This window comes from Lynx canadensis, chromosome D2 (genome assembly GCF_007474595.2).
Source record: "Lynx canadensis isolate LIC74 chromosome D2, mLynCan4.pri.v2, whole genome shotgun sequence".
Taxonomy (NCBI): Eukaryota; Metazoa; Chordata; class Mammalia; order Carnivora; family Felidae; genus Lynx; species Lynx canadensis.
In genome coordinates, this window is record NC_044313.2 from 55,031,518 (window position 1) to 55,058,375 (window position 26,858).

General features: G+C 57.1%; 1 protein-coding gene across 1 annotated transcript in view; it reads right to left on the bottom strand.

The window, feature by feature from the left end:
- Nucleotides 1-293: 293 nt before the first annotated feature.
- LOC115527472 (cadherin-23-like) overlaps nucleotides 294-26,858 on the bottom strand; it is a 33,302-nt gene continuing 6,737 nt past the window's right edge. The window contains exons 5-14 of the mRNA XM_032595162.1: nucleotides 24,731-24,858; nucleotides 20,046-20,118; nucleotides 17,959-18,075; nucleotides 14,703-14,815; nucleotides 14,035-14,142; nucleotides 7,105-7,294; nucleotides 6,612-6,757; nucleotides 4,126-4,345; nucleotides 2,488-2,640; nucleotides 294-528 (exon numbers count right to left, since the gene is read on the bottom strand). Of these exons, the coding sequence (XP_032451053.1) occupies nucleotides 359-528; nucleotides 2,488-2,640; nucleotides 4,126-4,345; nucleotides 6,612-6,757; nucleotides 7,105-7,294; nucleotides 14,035-14,142; nucleotides 14,703-14,815; nucleotides 17,959-18,075; nucleotides 20,046-20,118; nucleotides 24,731-24,858 (1,418 nt within the window). The 3' untranslated portion in view covers nucleotides 294-358. The remainder of the gene's footprint in view (nucleotides 529-2,487; nucleotides 2,641-4,125; nucleotides 4,346-6,611; nucleotides 6,758-7,104; nucleotides 7,295-14,034; nucleotides 14,143-14,702; nucleotides 14,816-17,958; nucleotides 18,076-20,045; nucleotides 20,119-24,730; nucleotides 24,859-26,858) is intronic.

Sequence of the window (26,858 nt, forward strand, 5' to 3'; positions counted from 1 at the left end):
CCAAGATGCTGATCCCAAGACACTTCCTCTAAGAAGACTTCCCTGATCACACCCTTCCCCTGAACATGCTTGCACCTCCCTGTGCGCCCGATACTCTTGGCTCCTCCCTTCCCCCTTTCGGCTTCCTTTGGCCTGGTTTTGCAGCGGTTTGTCCACACAGCGGTCTCCCGTCTAGCTGCCTCGTGGCTCCCACCCCAGCAACTAAATGTTTCGCGTTGTAGCACTGTGAGCTAAGCCTCATGGCCTCCCGTGCTCAGCACTAGGCTGTCTGGCTGCCCTTTCTCCACCGGTGTCGACACAGACTGCGACTCAAGGCCTGGCTCCCGGGGTCAGGGCTGCCTGGCCCTCGAAGGGCACCTCACTGAACCGTGCGCAGAACCGTGCTGGCGGTGTGCAGGCGGGGCCGGTGCGTACCGATGGCCTCCAGGACGAGCATGTATGCGGCTGTGGTCTCCCGGTCCAGGCTCACTACTGTTCTTACAACGGCATCACGGTAGCCCACGCTGAACTTCCCATCCACATTTCCACCTGCGGGCCAAAGACAATGGAGCCTCTGTCAGGAACCGGGGCTCCTGCCAGGGAAAGGGCGGTGGCACCTCAGCTCTGCTTCTGAGCCAGAACATTCCAGGGGTAGCCTGGGAGGAAAAGGCCATGCTGCCCATTCAGCCCCGAGAACAGGGTTCTGGGGGGGTGGCTCTGAAGAGGGTGTGGCCTGTGTGGGCTCAGGTGTGGGTGCCGAATGCCTGAAATCATAAGGGTTGAATATCCACTGAGCGCCTACTGTGTACCAGGGGCTTCATGTGGGCTATTTCATTTCACTTGTACTATCACAAGCCCATTTCAGAGAGGGGAGAAGGCCCATTAGCGAGGATACGTGTGTTGTCCCGGGTTACAGTCACCTATTTTGGGTGTAAGATGCCAGCTTGGCAGTCTGATTCCTGAGCCTGTGTCCTTCGCCATTCTGCCACCTGCCTGTCTGGTAGAAGTGTCTGAGCAGTTAGCCTGGGTCGAGGCTTTTATATGTGGCCAGGGACTTGGGGGTCAGCCAAGATTTTTCCAGGTCCCTAATCTTGGACTGAATGGCGACTCCCCAAGGCTCCACCGAGTGAAGAGTAGGGGCAGGTGGACGGGGTAGGAAGTGTGAAGGTCCCCTCTCCAAGGTGGACAGGAAAGGACTCCCCCCCGCCCCCCCTCCCCATCTAAACAGTGCAAAGACCCCTCCCCGGTCAGCTGGCAGGCAATGTGGTGTTCTGGGCAGTAGAGGGCGCCATGGCACTGGGTTTGGACCCAGACCATGCGAGGCAACTTGCAGAATGAGCAAATCAAAATCTGAGAATCCCACCCAACCCAGGAAGGCTCTCAGCAGGTCAGTAGGAACTGGCCACTTTGGGTGCTGGGAAATCATCCTGGGAGCCATGAGATGCTCCCTGGTCCTTACATAGTTTGTCCCTGGGGAAAACCCCAGACATCCTTGTGGATGGTCTGAAGCACCAGTCACATGGGACAAGGTCTGGTCCACGGGGCAGGGGGTGGGCAGGGTCTGGATAACTAAGACTTTCTTGGAGCAGTTTGGAGGACTAGACTGGGAGGAACTGCCCTGTGGGTGCTAGGTCCCTACAGGGAGGAGCAGGAGGGAAAATTCCGGAAAGGAGAGGCTGAGGGCTGGGAGGTCCCCTCGGTTGCAGCAAGCAAGGATGGGCTGTGAACCTGGCATTCCTTGCTCTAGGGGCAGAGGCATCAGGGAGACCGGTGTGCATGCTGAATGCATGTGCATGCACACGTGCGCACACGAGCTTGTGAGTAACGTGGCTGCAGGCAGGCCATGGACAGAGAGAGGACTGAACCAGTAAAATGGCCAAGGGACAGCTAAGGAATGTGAAAGAACTGCTCCGTGCCATCCCAGCACGTCACGTCTTGGCTGTATCAGGGACTAAAGAATGCTGGGCAACTGTTCTAATCCAGGCATGACTAATACATGGCATATTCACCACCACCTCCCAAGTCTACTGTCATGGCAGACATCACTAATGGATCATGACTCCCTTTCTCCTGTTGAGCCAGGGCAAGGCTTCATACTATTTCTCCACAGCTTTCTGCTTGGTCTTTTTGAGCTGCAACCATTTTATTTAGAAAGATCTAAACCATTTGTCTCTAAACAGACAGGAATTCTCATGAATGAAGGGTCCCCGGGGAAGGACAAGGCCACAGTCTCCCAGTGTCTGCTTCATCACCTTGACATGGGGGTGGAGTGGGGGGCAGGGCTCTTCCCCAGGAGTCACGGGCTCTACCTCCCTCCAGACTGAACCTCGGTAAGTTCCCAATCTCCCAATAGGTCCAGGAGGCCCCCAGAGAGCCAGACAGGAGGGACCCAGCTACAAAGCCCTTGGGAAAAATCCCAAGGGGGCTCATGCAGGGGCTAAAGCCTGATGGCTGATGGCTGACTCGGGCCCCTTTCCCCCTCTCCGGCCCAACCCAGGCTGGTTGCACCTGTGATGAAATAGCTGAGCTCGGCATTGAGGCCCACGTCGTTGTCAGTGCAGTTCAGCCAGGCCACCCGGAACTCCCGTGGCACATCTTCGGACACAGAGACGTTGTACATCGCCGGGAAGAAGGTGGGCGTCTCGTCGTTCACGTCCAGCACTGTGGACAGAGTCAGCACCCAGGGCTAGGCCTGGCTTCTGCTCCAGATAACCCAGCTCCAAAGGCAGTGGGGGTCTACACCTCTCGGTCACGGGCCGAGGCCCCTCGTGCCTGCTAGGGTCAGGGCCAAGCTGACCAGAGCTCCTCAGCCTCCCACGGTCCTGTTCCCCTGGCAGTTTGTTGCTGCTGCTGCTGCCCAAGGCAGGAGAGAAAACCGCAGGGCCTCTGTCTAGTTTGTGCCTTACAACCACAACGGCTATGATGGTGGCGAGGACGGCGACATCTCAGCTCTTGCCACGTGCCAGGCCTGTGCTAAGTGCTTCCCATAGAGCACCCCATGAGCCCCCTCGTAACACCTGCGTGAGGCAGCCATTATTAGACGTGCCAGATAGAGGAGGGGACAAGAGCTCAGAGCAGCGGAGTCACTTGTCTGAAGTCAGAGAGCAAGAGAGGGGCAGGGTGGGGGTCTTGGGGAGGCCTGCCCCCAGTTTGCAACGGGGTCCCAGGAAAACAGCTGGCTTTGAGGATGCCCCCTCCCAGAGAAGTCTAATTTCCCCGAAAGATGTGTTTTCTCAGCTGATGGGGCTTGGGACGAGCTTCCCTGTGAAACAATCCCATCCCCCTGCTTTTGGCTCACTCTTTGTCATGGCACCAGGAGAAACGACGGGCCGGGTCGAGGACACGGCTTCTGCTGAGCCCTAGAGAAAAGTCCTCTGGGGCCATCCCTGAGGGAACTGAGCGCGCCCTCCCTGTCAATCGCTGGCACAGAAGTGGGTCCCCAAACTGGCACCGGGAACCCACCGGGCAAGCGTGGGACCAGCAGATGAGAGACTGCGTAGTCGCGTCTCGGGTTGGGACCAAGGCGGGTGTTTGTACGGACCCAGCCCCCGCCTGCACCAATGCCCCGGAGGCAGGCAGGAGCCCGGCTGGGAGCCAGCCTGTGCGAGAAAACAGGCCACATCTTGCCCGTCACGCTCTGTACTTAGTTTCCCGTGGTTACTTCGGGCCCTTTGGCCACAGCGCGTGTCGATGTCCCTGTTTTGCCCCAAGAATTAAAGATATGATCAGAATGGAGGAGAAATGCTAACTGGCCTTGGCCCTGCCCAGACAGGGGGTGCAGGGCTCTGCAAATTCCCCTCCCTGCTGCTGACCCCGAGGGCCCCAACCCTGTGCAGCGCCTCTCTGCTCTTTGCTGGGTTCCAAGAGGCTGGGAGGGGTAGGGGACCCTGGCAGTGGGTCCAGACCCCTGGGGGTACAGTGGCCCCGGGGGTGGGGAGAGAGAAGACCCCGCTGGAGCGTTTGACTTGGTGGCGATGGGGAAGACTCTGTGTTGAGTGGCACGGTCGAGGAGGGCACCCACTAGCAAGGCATCCTGTGCCCGCACGGACGGGGACAGCAGTGGTGTTCGCGGGCTCCCCACCCTGCCTGGCACTGCCCCAGGGCCCAACGTGCTCGACACACAGTAGGAGGCAGCCCCGCCCTCACCTCGGACGGTAAGCGTGCCGGTGGAGCTCTTGGTGGGTGTGCCTGCGTCACTGGCCACGACGCGCAGCTGGTACTCGGCAATGCGCTCGCGGTCCAGCTCAGCAGTGGTGACCACCACGCCACTGCTGCTGTTGATGAGGAAGTCCATGCGGGGCATGCCCACCTGTATGCGGTAGGACACCAGCCCGTTCAGGCCCTCGTCCAGGTCGATGGCCACCACCTGTGGGGAAGCGGGGGCCGCGTGAGGGGTGGGGACACGAGGGCGTCCCTCCTGAGAAGTGCCCCCTCCTTCCCGCCGACCCGTGCAGACACACCTGCCTCCCCCAGAGCCTCGGGCCACGCCACTGCTACCAGCGCACGTTCCCAGATGCTAAGAGGGCAGCGTGGCTCAACTAAAGGCATCCAGGCACACTGAGCGGGGCCAGGGGTGGGGTGGGGAAGGCACTTTTTAGGACAAGAGTCCGGGTCACCGCAGCTTTCCTCTTCAAAACCCTGCTCTCCCTCCTTGCAAGCCCCCCAGATGGGCCCTGGCTGGCTCGGGGCCTCCGGGTGCCATTGTGTCAGAGCAGGCTTCCCGGCTGCCGGCTGGAAGCAACAGTTACGCCTCCAGCAGCCCTTCCACCATGGGTTCCTCGACTACCCACAATCGCCGGCGCTTTCCCCCCTGCTTCGTTGGACGACATCAAGACGATAGAAGGGGGCAGTTTTTAAAACTCCCTTGATGATTTACCGTTTGGAAAAAGTCATGTGGGGCCATGCGTAGGCAAGCCTCCTCCCCAATCCCTACACCGTTCCCACCTGCACCTCTAGCCCTGACGAGAGTTTTCCTGACTCCAGACCCTGATATACTCAGAGTTTTACAGAAGAGGATCGGGGACCTTTGAGGAAACGTGAGAGTTAAAAATAAAAGCTTTGGATGACGAAGCCAAGACCCTCAAGATGGAGAGACGACATCAAGGTCAGCTGGTCTAATTCACATCCAACAAGCTGGACAAGAGGGCGTCCAGACTCAACTTGAATGCTTCCCAGGATGGGGGGGCTCACTACTTCTGACTTATCTGCACAGAGCTCTAATTCCTGGAGAAAGTTCTCCACCCAGCCAGCAGATATCACTTTCGGTCCAGGTTGTAGAGGAGGCTGGGGAACGCATAGCTCCAGTCAGAAACCTTTCTGTATCTGAGGATACAGTTCCCAAGCTAAACACTCGAGCTCCTTCAACCATCCTTTCATGCCTGAGTCAGCTCCTCTGTGAACTCAGAAGCTGTGCTCTCTTTGCTGTGAGCCCCTGGAGGAGAACGGGCCTCGTTTGGCCCTCCTCCCGCCTTCTGTTTGGGGGCTCCTCCTCCTCAGGGACTGGCTGTTCTCCCTGGATCGCAGCACCCCCTGCTGGGCGTTTGGGAGAATGTCCTGCTGGAGAGCTTGCTCCCGGGGATCCCCAAAGAAGGCCATTAATCCCCTTCCGCAGATGAAGAAACTGAGGCACAGCAGGCCTGCAAGGCATCACCAGAGTTACGCGCTGTGGCATATCCCGACAAACAATCCTGCGTTCTTCGAGTGGGGTCAGGCTAAGCCTCTGCCACTGGGCCCCGCTGGGTCTCAGGCATAAACCCCCACCGGACCCACCATGATGAGCCCGTCAGCTACCGTGGGTCTCCCGCAGCCCAAGTGCAGGTTGCTTTCCATGTGTGTCTGCCTGAAGCCCTGTAGCACAGCCAGGCAGGCGTATTATGATCCCCATTGCACAGGTGGGAAAACGGAGGCCCAGTGAGGTTGTTTGTTCCATGCCACACAGCCCACCAGCGGAGGAGCTGGGGTCTATTCTCATGTTGGCTGTACTCCAAAGCCTATGTTCTTCACCATGAGGGCCTTCCCCCGTCCCTAAAAGGGCGTCATTCTCCCTGAACGAGCATCTTCAGGGCCGCCTCCCAGAGGGTGATGGAGCAGGAGGCAGAGGGGCCGGGTTCAAGATCAGGCCGTACCTCTTCCTGGCCACAGGGACATAAGCAAGTCTCTTTGGGCCCCTGCAAAGTGGGGAGAGCACCCCCTACTCTGTGTGGAGCTGCTCTGGGGCTTACGGGAGAATGTGGGAGAGTGGCCTGCCCACGGAGGCAGGGTGCCTGGGCTACACCCACCAACCTTCTTTGTGTTCTAGACCCAGCCACAAGCTCGGAGTATGACCTCCATACTCAGGCCCAGAATTCTGTCAGCTCCCTTGGTACCTTCCCTCCACCGCTCCACATCCACCTGTCCTTTGAGGCCCAGCTCAAGCCCCTCCTCCTCCAGGAAGCCTTCCATCACATCTCCCAGAGCATTGGCTCTCCAAGCCCGGCACAGACCGTCCCGTCTGGTGGTCTCGGCTGGCATCCCCTGCCCCCCTCTCCCACTGCAAAGCTAGACACCCAGGGCACCCTGTGCCCGCTTGTTGGCTGGGTGAGACGAGGTGAGGGAGGCAGACCAGGAGCTCAGGCCGGGAAAGGGAAACTCACCTGGTAGACAGAGACCCCCGCCGGGGTGCCTTCCAGCACCTCGGCCACGAAAGGCAGGTTCTGAAAAGTGGGGTCGTTGTCATTGAGGTCCAAGAGGTTCACAAACACTGTGGCACTGCTGGTGGCTCGCAGAGGGGGCCTGCCGCCTGGGGGGTGAGGGGGAGAGGGAAAGAGGGGTGCGAAAGAGAAAGGGACAGGGGAGAACGGGGAGTGGGGAGAGGAAGGCAGGCTCGGTGACTTTCCATCCCAGGGGTCCCTTCAGGGAGCAGCCTGGCCCTGCAGCCCCAGCCACCTCCACCCCCCCCCCCCCCCCCCCGAGAGTACTCCGGGGGCCAAGACTGGCAAGTGAGTGTTCCTCCATTATTAGTGATGACACAGCCCTCCTGTACCCAGGCCTCAGGACCCATGGAGGACGAGTCAGTGGGAGAGGTCCCTGGGGCCCTGAGCGTCAGAGGCCACAGCCAAGTGGCGTGGGGCTGCAAGGGACACATACAGTCAGTGACAGAGATGATAATCTTGCGCATCAGCTCCGCCTCGTGGGGGTCGGGGTTCTCCCGATCCAGCATGACGTGGGTGGTGCGGATCTTGCCCGTGCTGCTGTTGAGGGTGTAGAACTTGTTGGGCGGCTGGATCCTATACACCAGGGTGCCGTTCTCTCCCAGGTCCGGGTCCAAGGCCACCACCTGCTCAGGGAGAGACGGACCCTCCGTGGAGCCTAGCCCCGGTCTCCGGGCCCCAGGCTGCCTTTCCTGGGTGGTCTGAGCTGACAAGCGGGTCCCTCCCTCCTGCGCCCCCCCACCCCCCTGCTCCTCCCTCCTGCTCCCCCCACCTCCTGCTCCCCCCCCACCCCCCCGCTCCTCCCTCCAGCTCTGGCAGGGCTTCTGATGGGGGGATGGCAGGCAGGAGGTTCACAAAATGGGTCAGCAGCCGGTGTGCACTCGGTTTTGCCCTGAGGCCAGTCCCCTTCCCCACGTAAGCCCCAGCCTTCTGATTCGTAGAAGCAACAGCCTGGGCCAGTAGCCAGTGGGCAACACCGCCAGCACATCCTGGTGTCGTTCCTTCCCAGACACGTGGGGCGACACGTTCATGGGCTTTTGGGGGAGCAGGGGCTGCCCGGCAGGCCTTGGTCATGGAATTCTTTGGGGACTAGGAATTCTTTGGGAGGTTGAGAACTTCTCAGAAGCTTCTGAAACCCTGGATTTTGGGAACTGGATCCTCCTCATTGAACCTTCTCTTCCTTCTTTTGGACTTTCATTTATTCATTCATTCATTCATTCATTCTTTAAAATTTACATCCAAATTAGCTAGCATATAGTGCAACAATGATTTCAGGGGTAGATTCCTTAATGCCCCTTACCCATTTAGCCCATCCCCCCTCCCAAAGCCCCTCCCGTAACCCTCAGTTTGTTCTCCATACTTATGAGTCTCTTCTCTTTTGTCCCCCTCCCTGTTTTTATATGATTTTTGTTTCCCTTCCCTTACGTTCATCTGTTTTGTCTCTTAAAGTCCTCATATGAGTGAAGTCATAAGATTTTTGTCTTTCTCTAATTTCACTTAGCATAATACCCTCCAGTTCCATCCACGTAGTTGCAAATGGCAAGATTTCATTCTTTTTTATTGCTGAGTAATACTCCACTGTGTGTGTGTGTGTGTGTGTGTGTGTGTGTGTGTGTGTGTGTATACCACATCTTCTTTATCCACTAATCCATTGATGAACATTTGGGCTCTTTCCATACTTTGGCTATTATTGATAGTGCTGCTATAAACATGGGGGTGAATGTGTCCCTTTGAAACAGCACACTTGTATCCCGTGGATAGATGCCTAGTAGTGCAATTGCTGGCTCTTAAGGTAGTTCTATTTTTAGTTTTGTGAGGAACCTCCATACTTTTTTCTAGAGTGGCTGTACTAGCTTGCATTCCCATGGACTCTTATTATTTTTTTAAATGTTTGAGAGAGAGAGAGAGAGAGAGAGAGAGAGAGAGAATATGAACACAAGTGTGCGTGGGGAAGGGCAGAGAGTGAGGGAGAGAGACAATCCCAAGCAGGGTCCACACTATCAGCACAGAGCCCAACCTGGACACAAACTGTGAGATCATGACCTGAGCCGAAATCAAGAGATGGACAGTAAGAGAATCAGGCTTCTGCGACCCCAGGAATGACAGGGCAGGGGAAGGGAGTCCTGTTTAGAGGGTGGGTCCCAGCAGGTTGGGGCTGCTGTGCGGCTGGGGGAGGGGGAGGCTGGAGGAGAGAGGGGGCTGAGTCTCCCACCCCCGCCAAGGGGGAAGCAGAACTCAGAGAGGCACGGGCAAGACTCAAGGTCACACAGCACCAGCCCTGGGGCTGACCCAGCTCCCACCCTGGACGCCTCCTAGGGCCCCAGGACAGCAGTGGTCCCCGCCCCTCAGCCCACCCCTGCCCTTGCTGCAGAGCTCACTGTGGTGCCAGAGGTGGACAAGATCAATGGGGTGGGGGGATGGGGACCGCAGTCCCCAGGGCTGCATCAGGACGGTGTCATTCCTAACTCCAAGACACTCGGCGATGAGAGCCTAGCCTCGTCAGCTCCTTCACCTTACTTGATGTGGGGCCTTTTGTGCTTTGGCGGCAGAATCTGTCCCTCCTCTGGCTTAATCCCCAGCCGGAGGCGTCTCTGGGGCCACCAGACCAGAACAGACAGATGGGCTGCCCTGGCCACAGGCCCCCATCTTGCCCCTGGGCCCAGGAGTGGCCAGGGAGAGAGGCCAGTGCTGGCGCCGAACCCTGAGCCCTGCGGACCTTCCTTCTGTTTCAGAGAAGCACACTGGATCCCCTCCTGGCCTGGCTGCACCCGGGGGCAGGGATCGGGGGAGGGCCCCGGCCTCCCGGGCCTGAGGGGCCCTCGCTGTGCTATGGGGCACGTGACCTCAGTTTCCCCAGCCTCGATAAAGGGGACCCAATCACCCCTGTGTTGACAACAGGAGGCGAGGCAGGGCTCTCAGGCACTCCGGGTGTGGCTTCAGCCAGGCAAAATCATCCCACTGACGGACAGAGGGGACCAGCAAGCCTCGCATTTCTACAGCGCTTCTTTCTAGAGGAGGAGGGGGAGGTTTTTATCACCGTTTTTCTGGATGGGGAAACTGAGGCACAGAGCAGTTCAATGATGTGCTCCGGGCTAGCAGCTAGTTGCTGAATATGTAGAGATCGATTTTATCTGGGATGGGGATGGGGGCTTCTCGTCTTCTCTCTCTGACGGGAGAGCCAGAGGTGGGCCCAGACTTCTGGCCTAGAGGGCCACTCCCTGGTCTTCGGGCGGGGTTGGGGACACAGGGGAGGGCTGCTGGCTGTCACCCCTCGCGCAGGCTCCCTCCTGGTCACTGTGTAAAGTCTCACCGCTTTCCCTCTTCATTTCCCATTTCACACTGTCATTTTTCTCCCGGCCTGACGGGGAATAATTCTCTCCCTCTCCCCTCTCTTATTTTGCTGGAGGGCTTTGAAAGGCTCTAAATCAATGCCCATCAGCCAGGTCCTTGAAGGAGCCTGCAGGAGCTAGGAGGGAGGCTGGGCCCAAATCTCACTCGCAAACCGAGAGGGGCCATGCGCGGGCTCGCCCTGACGCAGGTGCATACCCTGGGAGCGCACAGGTGCACAAGCCCAGACCACCCCCGGTACGCCAGGATACAGGCACATGCTTGTCCACACGCAGCTCTGGGAAGTCACTGGCCTTTGGGAGAGTTCTGGGCCACACACCCTCATCTCCCTCTGACAAGGAAGACCCAACCTGACCTGGGAGAACTGGGGGGCCAGGTGAAGCGGGGAACAAAGTCGGACAAGACCCTCAACAACTAGCATTTGACCATTTGTGAATTCTTTTGAATTAAAAAAAAATTTTTTTTAAATGTTTATTTTACTTTTGAGAGAGAAAGACAGACAGACAGACAGTGCAAACAGGGGAGGGGCAGAGGGAGAGGGAGACACAGAATCCAAAGCAGGCTCCAGGCTCTGAGCTATCAGCACAGAGCCTGATGCGGGGCTTGAACCCACGAACTGTGAGATCATGACCTGAGCCGAAGTCGGACACTTAACCGACTGAGCCACCCAGGCGCCCTAGTTTTTGAATTCCTACAATGTACCTGGCACCGTGCGAGGCACTGGGGTTCAACAGCGAACGAGACAGGTATGAACCCAGAGGAGGAGGCATGGTGACGACAGCTATCATTTCTCTGTTACTCACCCCGTGGCTCATTAAATACAAACCACAACTCTATTCGCGGGGGCTCTCACTGTCCCATTTTCTAGATAAGACCATTGGAGCACAGAAAGGTAAGGTGATTTGCCTAAGGTCACACAGCTGATAAGGGATGTGGCTGGGATTAGACCGTAGACATTTTGGGAGCCAAGGCTGCTCTCTGAATCCCTATAGTGTCTCTGAATAAGCAAGCAACCTAATAAATAAATGAACACAGACGTGGGATCAGCTCTGGAAGAAACAACGTAGAAAGCTACCTTAGGCAGGGTGATCAGGGAGGGCCTCTCTGAGGAAGTGGCATTTTAAGCTGTGGAGGAGAATGAGGCAGCCATGGGAAAAGCAGGGGTGAGGGGTAGAGGGAGAGGAATGCTCTGCGGGGGGAGGGGGGGAGCAGGGGGTGGAAAGCTCTGAGGGGAGGAAGAGTTTAGCGGATTGGGGACGGGTGGGAGGACATGTGTCAGATGGGCAGCCCCTATGCAAACATGGCCTCCTCCCTGATGTCACTTCTGGGTCAGCTGTCCCCCTCCCCACCCCCAGCTCCCTTTCCCATATCTCAGCCACAGCCCCCACCTCACCCAGGGCCACTGTGTGGCCTTAGAAGGCCTCGGGGAGCACCCCCAACAGCATTACAGTGTACCCACATGTAAATGCCTAGACACCATAAGATTTAGCAGAATTTCATGACTATCCCTTTGGAAATTATTTTGCTATGACACCTTTGACTAATGTATGGGCTTCCTGATTCCTGGTTTCCTGGAAACGATCACACATACCTGGGAATTGCAGAGAATTCTGAAAATTCTCAAGAATTACAGAAAAAAAAAATCTAACTGACAATTTGTCCTTAAGTGCAATGAAAGTTTTTCAGATGCTAAATCCCATGATTGCTGAAGTTGTCATTATATATTTGGCTAGATGTTTGACATAATAAGTTTTAATTTTGACTTTGCCCTTTTCTCTTTCAACTTCTGAGTCATGACACTGTAGGGGCGGGGGGCATCTCAAACACTAGCAGGGGGCACTGAGACACTGGAATCCCCACCCTGCGGGAGGAACGGCCATGCCGAGCCTGTCCTGAGGGGTGGGTTCACATGTCCGACTCCCCAGAGATAAAGGTGGGGCAGGTCCGTCTGCTAAGAACTCTGGCTTTTACACAGGGCGAGATGGGAACCAGTGGTGGGTTTAAGCAGAAAAGTGACATAAACCTCCCTGAAAACAGAGGGGAATGTCATCACTTTCTGTGCTTCTAAGGTTGACGGGCACAGGGCCTGGGACATGGCAGGTGCTCACTGAAGGTGTGCCAAGGTTCCCGGGGAGTGAGAAGACCCTGGGCAGCAGGCCCCTGGCCCACTGTCCACACCTGCTCACAGTACAAAGGCTGCAAGGAAGGCTGGAGGCCCGGAAAGCGCCACTGGGGACCAGATCTGGGAAATGCCCAAGGCCAAGTGCAGTCCCAGTCCAGCAAACCTTCTCTCTGTCTGACAGGTAGACTCTTCAAACATGGCACCTCTGGCTAGTGTCCCATGCAGCCACTTTCTCCCAGGGACACCTGTCTCACTTGCCTCTCAATGCCCTCTGGGAAGATTTTCTCAGAAACATAAAGCAAAGGTAAGGGTTGATCAGGCAGGTGTTCCGAGGTAGGCTCTCTTGGGGTCCCGGGCTGGAGTGGTCTTGGGCTAGAGCCCACGTGCCCACGAGATGGCAGCAGAGTGCCCATAAGGTCTAGAGCACTTGAGAGAGCCAGGAAAGGGCCCAAGGTAGTGGTTCCCAAACCTGGCCCTGGGCTCCAAGCAGTCCTCCCATTGGGGCTTTGAAAAACTACATCCCAGATACCTGACGCAGACCCTACTGGAATGTCTGGGAGGGGGATCCACCCACCAGTTGAGAGCCATTCAGATCTTGAACACATGGAAAGGAGGACAGGAGACTCCCTTCGAGGCTGACATCCTTACCAGTCTAGACCAGTCCTACTGGCTATGGCTGATGAGGGGTGGGGGTGGGGAGGCTAAGCCTCAAAGGGGGTTGGGCAGCCTTCCTGGAGAGCTGGATATGAAACGTGCCCTTCTTCTCCCACCCCACACACACTGTCCAGTTTCTCAGGACTTGGCCCACCAGCCAGGGCTCCCTGAGCCAGCAGGGATGTAGGGCTGGACCAGGTAGTTTCCAAATCAGACAGACCTGGGTTCAAGTCCTGATACAACCTCTTACTAGCTCTGGGACCCCGGACAAACCCCTCAAACTCCAAGTCTCGGTGTCCTCCACAGTGTGATGGGAGCAATGAGTCTACCTGCCCCATCAGGAGGATGAGAGAGAAATCATGAGAAGCCTTCGGGCAAAGCCTGGCATGTCGCAGACATTCAACATGTGGGGTTATCATGGACTATCAGGTTCATGTTCGTCACAGCTGGCGGAGTGGCCATGGGGCTGGACACTGGGGATAAGCCACCTCAAATGAGGCCAAATGGGGCACACGGGTGAGGGGAAGAGACAGCCTCACAAATGTGAACTCCAGAGCAGACCAAGTGGGGTGTGCAACCCTGACTTTCCTCATCTTCCCCAGGAGGCTGGCTCCCTTCCGGACTCCTGAGGCTTTGGCCATGTCTCCCCTGCTCCCCACTCTGAGTCATATCCCTGCATGCAGCACGCCCAGGGGCCTGGGCAAACCTGGAATATTCTGGGCCAGAAAATCCCTGGGTGAACTTCAAACGCCCCACTGGGAAAGCCCTGGGGCCCGCCTGTAGGGGGAGCTGACCAGGCTCCCGCTGCAGTGACAGAAGCAGTAAGGGAAAGGTGGGGGGCAGAATCTATGCTGTAGGACTTAAGGAGGACGCCTGTACCTCCCTGGGGAGGGTGGGGCACTCCTTGTGGCCCGGACTGAGTCCCGGGGTCTCTGGCAAGTGTGGTCACTAGCTGAACCAGCCCTAGTTGCCTTGTCACTGTCCCTGGGCTGCCATCGCTCCCTTTGACAAAGCCCAAAGCCCAAAGCCCACTGTCTCTGAGGCCCAGGTGAGGGCTTTCTGCCAAACTCTGACTACCTTCCACCATGCAAGAGAGCTTCTGGAAATCTGCTCCATGGGCTGGCTCAGAGGGAGACATGACATCCATCAGTCCCACGTGGACCGGCCCATGGGGCTCACGAGGGAATGGCAGACACCTTCAGGAGGGCAGCCTGGAGGCTCGGCTGTCCTACCACCACTTACCGTGGTCACGTCAGAATCTGGAGGGGTCATCTCCACCAGGTTGATGTAGTAGGGGGCGTCCTTCCAGGTGGGGTGGTTGTCGTTGATGTCCAGGAGGGTGATGTTCACCTGCGAAGCCACGGGGGGTGGGGGGGGGAGGCACCTGGCTGAGCTGTGCAAGGGCAGTGCCCACGAGGGGGACATACTCGGGTGCCTGCGGGGCATCTCAGCATTAATTCCACTGGTTCCACCCACTTTGGGGGCTTCGGGGCAGGCCTGGGCTTTCAAGGAGGGAGCCAGGTCCCTTCAGGAGAGAGCTTAGGTGTTATCCCATCAGGAAGCAGAGGAATGAAGGAAGTGACCCCTGAAATACTTCCTGTAACCTGGGCCTTCTCTCACCCACCCCTGTCTTGGCGGAAGGTGACTGACAGGGTGGGGGGACCTAGTAGAATCCCCTGAGATTCCGTCAGTCTCAGCTACCAGCCAAGCAATTTCCCTGCTCCCCTGCCACCCACGTAAATTATTTATAGGGCTCAGAATCCTATTAGCAGGGGCCTCCCACGACTGAACGGGGTACTGGGGATTTTTCTGCCAAGTCTCTGGCCAAGAAATACTGACACCAGCCCCCTAAAGGTACACCCTAAAGATGGGCTGGGGAGCAGGGGTCACAGCAGGGGGCGGGCACTCACGGTGGCGATGCCGGTTTTCTGGTTGTGGCCCACGCCCCCGTCCACTGCTCGTACGATGAGGATGTATTCAGACTTGGTCTCACGGTCAAGCAGGGAGGTGGTGGTAATTTCGCCTGCAGGAGAGAGGGTTTGGGCGGGCCAGGGAGGGAGCAGGGAAGGAGGGAGAGAGGGGGTGAAGCCGTTTGCACAAGCTGACAGCATGTGTTTGCACGTGTGTGCATGTGCTGGGGTGTGAGGTGACGCTCGTGAAGGGACAGGGGATAGCACCTATGCCTTGGCAACCAGAAGCCAGAGGTGGCAACACCTTTCTGATCGGAAAGTCCTTTTTTAATGTGGGAAAATCTGGGCTGATAATGGCCTTAGGGGATGGAGAATATGACAGGTCACAAAAGACCTCTCTTAAGATTTTTGACGTTATCTTAGCAGCCCTATCACTTGAGACTTGCTACCTAAATCCTATGTGCCTCAGTTTCCTTATCTGGTCAAAAGGGAAAAGTAATAGGGCTGTTGAGGGATTAATTCGGTTGACATCACAGAAGGCTTAGAACAGTGCCTGGCGCTGTTTACTACAGGACAGCACTGAAATGTATGTTTCACACATGTTCACCCTGGTGACTCATTACTGGACAAGTAACTTACAGTGTATTGAGAACAGTTATAAAAGAATTTCCTTAATTACCTTTTAACGTGATTATATTGCCTTGAGGTGTTTTTTTTTTCCCCCAGTGTATAAACGAGTTATTTCATGAAACACAAGCAATTATAATTGACCATCGGGGCACCTGGGTGGCTCAGTCGGTTAAGCATGCGACTCTTGATTTCGGCTCAGGCCGTGAGCTCACAGTTCGTGAGTTCGAGCCCTGCATCAGGCTCTTTGCTCATGGTAGAGTCTGCTTTGGATCCTCTGTCTCCCTCTCTCCCTTGCCCCTCCCCCACTCGTGTCTGCCGTCTCTCAAAAATAAATGTTACACAAATTTTTCAAAAAATGGATCATTTATCAGCCCGTTTTTGGCTTTTCTTTGTGTTCTGGTATAACTAAAACGTGGAGGTCACGCCGGGTCACGTGGCGTGCTGGTGTTTGACAACCGCCTCCCTAAAATAAAAACAAAAAGGCATTTGCTGATTTTCAAGTTGTAATGCTCCCACCAGGGCCACTGTAAGCTACTGACTGGATGGCACTGAACACAGAGTGGAGGAGATGCTTGAACTTGGCTCTCAGGAGCAGCTGTGAGGTGGGCCAGCCTCAGGGCGTCATGGTAGGCAGGCCATTTACCAGCGCACATGGGCTATGGAAAAGAGCGATGCCTTGAGGACAGTGAGGCCCACATCTCAATTCTGATTAACGGCCCTTTCTACACGTTCAGCCTTGGAAAAGTGGGCCTCAGTTTTCTCACCTGTAAAATGGGTATTAGTATGCCTTCGGATCAAAGCTGTTGTGAGGATTAAGTAACTACAGGTCAAGCTCTCCACACTCAGAAAAGGCTTATTTCCTTTCAATAGACTGTGAGAATACCCCCAAGGCAGGGACTGTCTTTTTTTTTTTTTTTTTTTTTTTTTAAATCCCTCTTGCCTGCGCTGTGTGACCCCCGGCAAGTTACTCAACTTCTCTGTGCTTGGCTTATTCTACCATCAAATGATGGAGCTGGACCAGATGTCTCACATTTGCCTCCCTGCCACACTGGCAGATTGTCTGGCTTGTGCAGGGCTGAGAGGGGAGCTGAGCATGGGGACAGGATAGTGAAGGTGCTGAGGCCAAAAACAAAAGACTGGCAAAGGTCTGCCCACCACACCGTGCTCCTTGCTGGGGTGGTGTCGATTAATTGGCAGGGCAAGGAAGAAATTAATCTCTGAAAAGTTTTAAACGTGAACTTGTCGGTGTGATAGATGGCTACCCCTGTCTGGGAAATTAGATCCAATTAAGGCCACCTTTGTGGAGAGGCCTGGCTAATTTGACCAAGGAGCTCTGAGGAAAACACACCTTCATAGCTGAAGGAGCTGTGTTAAGGGAGCATGACTGCCTGAGAGGGGCTGGCAGGCCAGAAACCCCTTCCCGAGGTCCCCTTCATCTAGGCGGGGCCGTTGCCTGGTTCCGGCCAATAGGATGTGGGCAGAAGTGACATATGTTGCCTCCGGGCCTGGCCCATAGACATCTCCTTCGACAGCACTCCAGGCTCTCTTCCTTTTTGCAGTGACCTTGGAGCCACAACGGGGAAGGCGCCCGGGTCCCAGAATCGCCATGCGGAAGGCTGTCCACTGGACGTGGTGCTGGACCGCCGTGTGAGTTAGAATCTCTGCTGTGTTGAGCCACTGAGATTTCAGGGTTGGCCCACTTGGCATCGGCAGTGCCCTTACAATACAGAATCGGGGACTCAGAAGCGGGCGGCCTTGCATGTCCACTAAATGGGCCGGGAACCCCAGGAGGGCAGGTCATGTCTGATTCCATCCTGCGCCCCAGCACCCAGCCTGGCACCTGGTGGAGAGCAGGTCCCCGCTGAAGCCTGAATACATGAATGAATGTCCAAGGGCCTCAAATCCCTTCCCAGCTTCTGATCTGGGGTCTATTGTTGCTTTTTCCCCCTCCCCGCCACCAGCTTCAAGGGAGAGAGATCTGGAGGGAGGCGTATGGGGAAAGGGGGGAAGAGAGGTGAGGGCTCCGTGGGCTGACCAGGGAGCCGGGGATGGGGGCCTCTGGGTGAAAAGACCAAAGGCGATGATGATGAAGACGTGATTCTGTCAGCACTTACTGTATGCCAGGGACCACTCTATGAGCGCTCCCTGCAATCACTCACGTGACCCACACTACACCCCTAACGTGACCATCCTCGTCCTGCAGGGGGGAAACCAAGGCTTACACAGTGTAAAGAGGAGAAGCCAGAGTTCAGCAAATAGGTCAGCCGCTGAGGGAGGGGGACGTGGAGGCTTGAGGAAAGAGAGCCCCCAAAGGGTGGCATGTTGGCCAGCTGTTGGTAAAATGGAACACATTTTAAACCTAACAGGGCTCTTCACCATTGAAAGATACCCTGAAGTGGATACATTCACGTTCCAATTTTTTGGGGGGGGGGGCGTGTAGGATCAGTAATCACACTCAGGTTAATATTTCAGGGATAAGACCAGGCGCTCAAAGCTGGCATGCTCCACACGAGGGCTTCCTGTGAAAGGGAGAGAGAACTTGGCCCAGGAGCAGGACCAGGGCTGGGCGTGGGGAGCCGGCCTGAGGTGAAGGTGATGGGGACCACGGGGCGGGGGGGGTGCTCACCTGAGCGGGCGTTGATCCGAAACTGGGAGGAGCCCTCCAAGGAGTAGATAATGGACTCCTGACCGTACTCCCGGGAGCGGTCCAGGTCCGTGGCATTCAGGAACAGCACCGTGGCCCCTTCCGGGAGACAAAGTGGGGAACACTCACCCCGGGTTTGCGGCCCCAGGCCTTGGGAGGGGGACCCGGGACCTCCTGGTGACCAGCCTTCGGGAGGCAGGGAGCCTGCTGCTGGGGCACCCAGGGATGAGGTGGGGAGGCTCGACCTCCAGAGCTCCCTGGGCTGCGTGGGGACAAGGCTCCACGAAGGGGGTCCCGGAGCCTGCGGTGGCGGTGGCTTGTGCCAGAAGTTTGCGACCCACCACTGCTATCCACCTCTCTGTGGCCGCTGGCCATGGGCGATACACTCAGACTGGCCAGCTTTGGCTTTGAGTCAAAAAGAAATGAAGCCCTTGGGGCGCCTGGGTGGCGCAGTCGGTTAAGCGTCCGACTTCAGCCAGGTCACGATCTCGCGGTCCGGGAGTTCGAGCCCCGCGTCAGGCTCTGGGCTGATGGCTCGGAGCCTGGAGCCTGTTTCCGATTCTGTGTCTCCCTCTCTCTCTGCCCCTCCCCCGTTCATGCTCTGTCTCTCTCTGTCCCAAAAATAAATAAACGTTGAAAAAAAAAATTAAAAAAAAAAAAAAAAAGAAATGAAGCCCCATGTTACATGATGCCACATTTACCGTCTTCAATTTCGGTCTTGTTTCATCTCGTTCACAAGGGGAATTTATAAGGGATTTTATTTTCCCTGTAATGTCTAATGAAGGCCCTCACCTTCATTTCCATCTCCTGAAATCCGGGGTCGGGGGATCCGCCTTTCCCAGCTGTGCTCACCAGACCCTCATCGGTCGGGTTTGGGGCTCCAGCCCCCTCCTGTCCCCACTGCCACCCGACTGCCCCACCGAGGAGGTTCGGTGTATGACGCCCAGGCTGGAACCCCAGGGGACCCTCTGGCAACTGTCTGAGCCTCGGCCTCTTCCTCTGTGAAATGGGTCTACCTGGAAAGAAAGCCAGCTTGCGGGGTCGTTGGTGAGGATGGGGGAGGGGAAGCAGGCCCATGCAGGGTGCAGGCCCGTGGCAGCTCTCTCTGAGCCACAGGCTGCCGTTACTATTGTGTGCATGAAACAACAGTCCCTGGGGGTCCAAGGGGCCAGGCAGAGGGCTGTGAGATAGGCAGGTCATTCTGGCCCCTTCCGGGGATTGTGAAGCCTCTAATCCGACTCTCGGTCTCACCCTGAGCAGGGGGACAGGTACACGGGCCCTGACACACCCTTTATCCAAGCACAAGCTGGAAGCGGACTAAGTGCCATGACGAAGGCCTCTCCTAAGCAGAGGTCACGGGGACAGCGGGGAGTGCCCGGGGGTAGCTTCAGCAGTGTTATTCTCCAGGAGATGCCCGGCTGGGACAGGGAAGGGTGGGCTGGGCACAGCCTGGCAGCCACCCAGAAAAATCATCAGATACCAGGAAGGTACCCGGAGACTTCCTAGAGAAGGCTCCATGGTGCCACAGAAGGTCACCCCTGCCACCTCCGGATGCTACAGCAATTCCTGATAGGGCGGTTTCCCCACTGGAACAGTCCGCCCTGGGTGTAAGGGTGAAGCCGTCAGGAAGGACGGAGCGGGTCCCCCGGAACCTGAATGTGGAGCTGGTGGCCCTGGGTCTGCAAGCTGGGCCCTGCCACCAGAGACACAGCCGAGAGATGAGCGGCCCACTCTTGTTCGCACGTAGGTACGCACAGCATTCTTTCAGGCCACCCCCTTGGCCACCCTGGCCCTGGGACCTGCCTCACAGCACTGGGATTCAGTACTCTGTATACACTCACTTAATCAAGGTTGTCGGATTACTGATGGGTGACCATTCCCGCGAGGCTGCAGCTGCGGGAGAGTGGGGACCAAGTACCCAGCGGAGCGCCTGCACATAGTAGGGGCTTGTGCTCTGTAAACGGCTGTTGGCTGGCAGATGACTGGACCTCTCCAGAGGCTCCCCTCGCTTGTCATGGGGGTGTCTGTTGGCTTCGTGCCCTCACACCCTCCCCCGCCTGAGCCCGTACCTGCCATGATGTTCTCCACCACGGAGACGAAGTAGGCAGGCTTGCTGAAGGTGGGCGGGTTGTCGTTCTCATCCTGGAAGGAAAACAGACAGGTTGGAGGGGACAGGAAGGCCTGCAGGGCTGGTCTGTCGGCCAAGGGGAGGCTGGGCGTGGCTGGCGCTGAGGGGCTTTGGCTTTGACGCACGACCAGAACCAAGTGGGGTGTCACGAAGGGGCCAGGTGCTCCCCTGGCTGGGCTATAGTACAGGGACGGAGGACGGGCCTTGGGGAGACGTGTGAGGGCCAGGAAGATGGAGAATGTAGGCAGCAGGAAGCAGCAGGTTCCCTGCTCTCCCATTGGTGTTTTGGTGCAGCTCCAAGCTCGCTCCTGTTCTCCTGCTCAGCTCATCGTCCTCCACGCTGGGGGTGCCCGCTTGCAACTTCCCTCCCAGCTCCGCCAGCATGACGGTGGAAGGTTCTAGAACCCTCCTGGCCCCCAGAAATGAAGGGAGCAAGGAGCACTCTGGCCCGGAGGATACAGAAGTGTGCAGTGGCAGGCAGGCAGGGTCAGGCGGCTTCCCAGAGCCCACCTCGTCCAGGTCTTGAGCAGTCCCTCGTCTGGCCCAGCCTTCACCAGCAAGCAGGTCAGCGGGGCAGCGGTCAGGGCCGGTGTGGGCCGAGGGGCTGAACAGGCACAGCCTCTGCCTCCTCTTGGCTCCTCTGTCTCCCTCTTGCCCAGCCAGGGGCGACTTCCCCCCACCTTGAAGACTCTGGTCCTCACCCACGGCTTTTTGTAATCAATCAGTGAGAATTTCTGCCCATTGGCCTCTTGGAGGAAGCCCCCACTGGCCCACCTGACTCAGAGCCTTCTCCCCTTCCCCTGGGAGCCGGGGAGCAGGGACAGGGGTACTGGGGCGGTGGCCTCCGGGGGAGTCCACAGTGTTCGCGGCACTGCCCCCCCAGGGCCTCATTCCCCAAGGAACCGGGAGCTCTTTGAGGGGAAGCTCCTTTTGCTGGAGTCCCTTCTAGCTGAGCAGCAATGAACGAGAGAAGGGGGGGAGGAGAGAGAGAGAGAGAGAGAGGCACCAAAGCTGCTGTCCACCCCTTGGGACTTAAGACAGTCCCATCCTGCCAGACTGTGGGTGCCCAGAAAGGAGTGGTGCTCCCCCTCTTCCCCCGCCTGTCCCCGGGCTCTGGGCTGTGCAGCAGCTCCCCCGCCTCAGAGAACCCATGGCGTGAGGACTCGCCTGACGTCCGGTGCCCCAACAGCCTGCCTGGGCATCCCTCTGGTGCAAGCGCGGGTGCCCCATACACGGATAGATCGAAGCCTTCTGCTTGGCTGCGCGAGACGGCGTCGAGAATGTCAGTGACAGAGCACGAGGCAGAAACTTATTAGCGGTGATATTTCCCCGGATCCTGGCACTGCATTCGCTATTAGTTCTAATTCAGCGGCTCCCTCTACAAAAGCTTATTGTCCCCTAATGGGAAATCTACAAACCGAGTTTGACTTCTTTATTAAAAACCAACAAGCAGTGGGTGAAAAGGAACCACCTGAATCACCTGGCCCCTCTCGCCCGCCTCCTTTTCCCTCAGGAGCCCTGTCGGCCCGATCTGCCTCTCCCCGCCCCCAGCCTGTGCAGTGAGTGCCGCCATAAGCTACTCATCTGCACTGGGTTTTTCTCCCCCCCCCCCCCCCCAGTTGAGAGAAAATCCCTTTGGTGGATGGAGGCAGCAGCTTAGCCAAGTGACAGCTACTTAAAAATCACCCACATGCAAAATCAGCCCAAAGGCGGTGACCTTTTCAAGTGTGGTCCTTAGACACGAGTGACTCTGTCATCCCAAAGCCCTGCCTGAGAGAGGATGTTCACTCACAGCCAAGGTGGCACCTGTCTTTGTTGCCAGACCGCCCCCCCTGCTGCCAGGGGCCGGGGCACACGTGGAAGGAAAGCGTAGGGCCCTCACTGACCTGCGTGACAGCTTTGAGGGGATTTGAAAATGACCCCTTCTGCCGGGCTCAGGTAGCTCCAGGCCAAGTGGATTCCTGCCCCCACCCACCCCTGCACATGGAGACCCTGCTGTCTGGTCTCAGGGCGGGAGGCCACTCTTCGATTCCCAGTGAATGTAAGGTTAGCTTCGTTCCTTGGCCGCCCTCTTCCTGCTTGCCCTGGCTCCACTGGAGAAGCTGAGGCAAAAGGAGAAAGGGGCCCTTTCTGGGTTCCTCAACCGAACCACAGGTTGGCATAGTCCCTGGGTCTCAAGATCCCATCAGGGCAGAGCTTGGAAGGCCTTGCTACTCAAAGGGTGGTCCCCTGACCCGAAGCATCAACATTGCCCAGACCTTGTTAGGCCTGCAGAGCCTCCGCCCTTCCTTGGACTCACTAAATAAGAATCTGCATTTTAAGAAGAGCTCCAGGAAATTTCCACGGACCTAGAGGAGTACGGGTCTCAATCACACGCAGAGGGCTTTCAGGCCTTGGAGTGCGGTGGGAAGAAGGTGAACTCAGGAGTCAGACAGGTCAGGATTCAAATCCTAGCTTACTAGGACCAGAAGCAAATTCAAATGCCACTTGCTAGCCCAAAAGTGAGGAAGGCGCTGGTGATCTGGGCCCCCGCTCTGTTCCCCTCCTGAGCCTCACTTGCCTCATCTGTAAAATGGGATTAAGAGAGATTGTGTAATGTGCAAGCACCTCACATATTATTGGAGCTCAAGAAGTTTTCGTTTCCATTTGGCCAATTCGGCCTGCCCATCCCCGGGCTGGTGTAAAACAACCTCACCTTACTTCTCTAGACCTCCCCTATTCCCACCCTCTGCCTCATCCGTCTTCCCGAAACTTACAGGGGGTTCTTCTCTGTCTGGCCGAGTTCTCCGGAATTCCCGTTTGTACCAGAGACAGCCTGGGCATGGATGCTGCCGATCATATGCACGTCTGTCTTATCAGCCGTGACGACAGCCAACATTACAGGTGCTGAGTGTCACCGGCATGATCTCACTTAATCCTCATGATAAGATCATGAGGCAGTACCACGATTATCCCTATTTTGCACATGAAGAAACTGAGGCCCAGAGAGGGTTAAGGACCCCAGGTCACACAGCTAGCGGGTGGCAGAGCCCCATTTCAAAACCATACACCTCCACAGCTACGTTCCTCCCTCCATCCACAGCGCCCCCTTGAGGGCAGAACTGGCTTCGCAGGCACATTCGCCCATGTGCTACTGCAAACCTGCACACGTGGGGGTTGGGGGGGGAAGTCATTGCTTGCCTGGGGACTGGGGGGGGGGGGGGGAAGTCATTGCTTGCCTGGGCAGAGAACACGAGCCGGTTGGAAATAATGGGTGGGGTGGTCAGGGTTAGGAGCGTGATCAGGACTGGGGGGGCTTTGGGGGCAGTGTTTAATCAAGACCGGGAAACGAGGGTCAGGGTCATGTGGGTTAGAAAACCAAGATGTCACGATTGGAAGGGAGAGCCTTCTGATTCTACTCGGTACTTCAAAGGGGGGAGCTGTGCTGCAGGTTAAAGGCAAGCAGTGAGTGTTTAGGCTTCTGCGACTCTCTTCTTTTCCAGCCTTGCCCCCCTCTACCTCACCCCCTCCCCGGGGCCTCCTGCCACTCCCTGAAGCAGGGCCTCAGACTCTCTGCTCTTCCCTTTGCTGGTTCTGCCCAGCCTTACCCTCTGAGACCACCCCTAAATCCTGCTCCCACATGCCCACCTTCAGGGCTCCCCCCAGGGCCTCAGCCCTGGCCTCATCACTGCCAGCCCATCCTATGCAGCAAGCCAGTAGGGGTCCCTGCCCAGACAAGGACCTTCGCGCTCAGGAGCTGGCCCCGGAGCCTCTGTCTTGGGTCGAGAGGACAAGGCTTTGTAAAGCCAGGTGTGGGGCAGTGCCAGAAGCTACCGGCGAAGCGGGCTGGGACAGGAAGGTCATCTAGCACGCCTGCTCTGGAAGGGATTTTCCCGAGCGCACGTCAGATCGCAGCGTATCTCCTCACCTGACAATCTGATCTAATCCTCCTGGAGCCGGTGATGCACTAACTCTGCCATCAACACGCCTCCACCCTGTGCTGCTGGGAGCAGCCTCTATGAGATGGGGAGGGGGGTGTTAATTGTGCAGATGCCGTGAGGAGGTCTCCGGCGGGGAAAGGCCCCCTGGGGCCCCTGCACCCCTGGGATCACTGGGGGAGCGGCACGGGGCGAAGGAACCAGAGTGGAGACAGATTCAGTGACTAATAATTTCAGACCCGGAGAGCACTCACGTGTGCTCAGCACTCATGTCAGACAAGCTGTGGTTTGGTTTCGGAGAGACAGAAGAGAGAAGATGACCTTCCAGTAATTTCCTCGGACCTCACAAAGTATGGCTGTACATGAGGGAGTCCCGCGACACTTCCTCCCGCTTGAGCCCTGGCTCCTGTTCCCCGTCAGCGGGTGACCCGAGGCCCCTGATGGAGTTGGAGCGGGACCGTCAGGCTCATCTCGCACCCCAGGGCCTGGGCCTCCCTGGCTGAGCTCGGAGGCAGCTTGGGTGCTGCAGCATGACAGGTTTGCTGGGGGCAGCCATTGGGGCAGTCTGCTGGGCGACTCCCAGAGCTGTGGGGACAGCCGAGGATGTGGGGACACGGTCTGACACCACTGGGCTCAGGCAGGGCCCCCAACACTCTGGGAAGCACTCACCACCCCTCGCCCTGCACGACGGGCACCCCTGGGTACTTACAAACACCTCGACGGTGACAGGGACAGTGCTGTTCAGAGGGGGGTTGCCAGCATCCTTGGCCATGACTGTCAGATAAATCAGCCCGTTGGGTATCTGTTCATAATCCAGGGGACGGCTTACACTGATCACTGAAATGACAGGAACAGGGCCCCAGGCCCTCTCTGAGCAGACTTTTTTTCTTTTTAAATTTTTAAAGTTTATTTATTCATTTTGAGAGAGACAGAGAGATCGAGCATTGGAGGGGCAGAGAGAGAGAGGGAGAGAGAGAATCCCGAGCAGGCTCTGCACTGTCAGCGTGGAGCCCGATAAGCAGACTTCAGATGCTCATCCAGCCGGGGGTCTCCTTTGGGCAGGGAGGACGTGGCTGGCTCGGGCTGGCCAGCCCTGCCTCATTTCCCCCTCCTTCCCCTGAACTCTTGGAGCCTCGTGGTCTTGACTTAGGTTTACTGACCGCCTGATACATGCGAGGCCCAGGGCTGAGCACACTTGGTGTGAACTGTTTGGGTGGTAATGTAAGCACCGCTTTACAGATGAGGAAACCAAGCTCAGGGAGGTTTAGTAACTCGCCCAATGTCACACAGCTAGCGACGATGACAGAGGCATAGGCTCTGAATCCAGAGCCCAGGCTCTTTCCCGGTGGGTGCCATTGGCTGCTTATCTGTCTGTCTCACCTACTTATCTGGCACTCTCCATTAGTCTGGGAGCTGCTCAAGAGGACAAGGTCATGCCTCAGTCTGTCTAGTTCAGTCTCTTACCACTTCTGCCTCCAAAGAAGCACCCACTTACTGCCCAGCCTCGGGGCTACTGGGGGTGATGCCAGCAGTGGGGTGCAGACAGCAGCTCCCTCCTCCATCTCCTATGGCCCCGCCTGTTCCCTCCCATGGACTTTCTCCTCTCTTCTTCCCTCCCTCATCTCCTCCCTTTACCCCGTGGGCTCTCTGTGCCCGTCCAGTGGCCTGCTCTGGGCACTGCTTAGACCCTTTGAGGGGTTACTCAGGGCACGGTGCTGTAGACTTTACTCTCAGCAGAACACTGCTTGAAGGTGGTAAAGACCCCCCGCCCCCCGCCCCTGCCACTCACACAAAGCCAGAGGCAGGCAGAGACAAAAGGCAGGATTTGAGGGAGCTGAGATGTCCCCCTCCAATGCCCCTCCCCAGTGCACATGCCTGAACTCTCCCATAGGTGCTCTTGCATTTGGGGGAGGGAAGGCACAGCGGCTCGGGCGTGGGGGTCACTGGTGGTCTGCGAAGTCCTGACAACAGTATGAAGTCACCACTTTGGATGTGGCAAATGGGAGCAAAATTATTGCTTTGGTAATATAAAACCTGAGGGAGGGTCAAGAAGAGGCCGGGGTGTGCAAGCGGGCAGAGACATGGAACTTAAGGTTTTTAAACGGGGTACGCAGATTTTATAGAGACCATCAGGCTGTAGCACCTGGAGCCGGGACCGCAGTTTCTGCAGCCACACTTCTCCGACCCCACCGTGGGGTGCAGGAGGGGTGAGCGCTGAACTCAGAATCACCCAAAGCACATCTGTTCTGCTTGGGGGCACCTAACTCATCTTCAAGCATTCGGGATGCTTCCCAGAGGAGGGGACGTCCACAGGAGCCCTTAAAGCCAGCCAGAGGTTATGGGCTTAATGGCCGAAGGGAGGCAGAGCAAAGAGACAGGGAGGAAGGGTTTTCCTGGCAGGAGGAACCGAGTCTGCAAAGACCCAGAGATGACCACTGAGGGGAGAGAGTGTCAAGGGGTTCAAAGAGGCTGGGTTCTGGTGTGGGCAGAGAGGCTGGGAGAGGGAACCAGGAGCCAGATCACACGGGTCTCCTTGGACACCTTTGCCGCACGGCCTTGGGCAAGTCGCTCCCTGTTCTCTGGACCTCGGGTGCCCCTCATCTGCCAAACCAGGTGGTCTCAAGGCGGCTGCTGCGATTCCCTGCCTGGGTTCTAGTAGTCAGGAGTCACGGCGGGCAGGCAGGGCAAGGTCCAGAGTATGGGACTGTGCGTGGACCCAGCAGGGAGTGGCCACAGCCTGGTGGGGGGGGGGCGGCTGAGGCGCACCCAAAGGATCGGGAGGATGGCTGACCAGCCCCCATGGACCTGCCCAGACAGGCTTGGTAAGAAATAGCGGC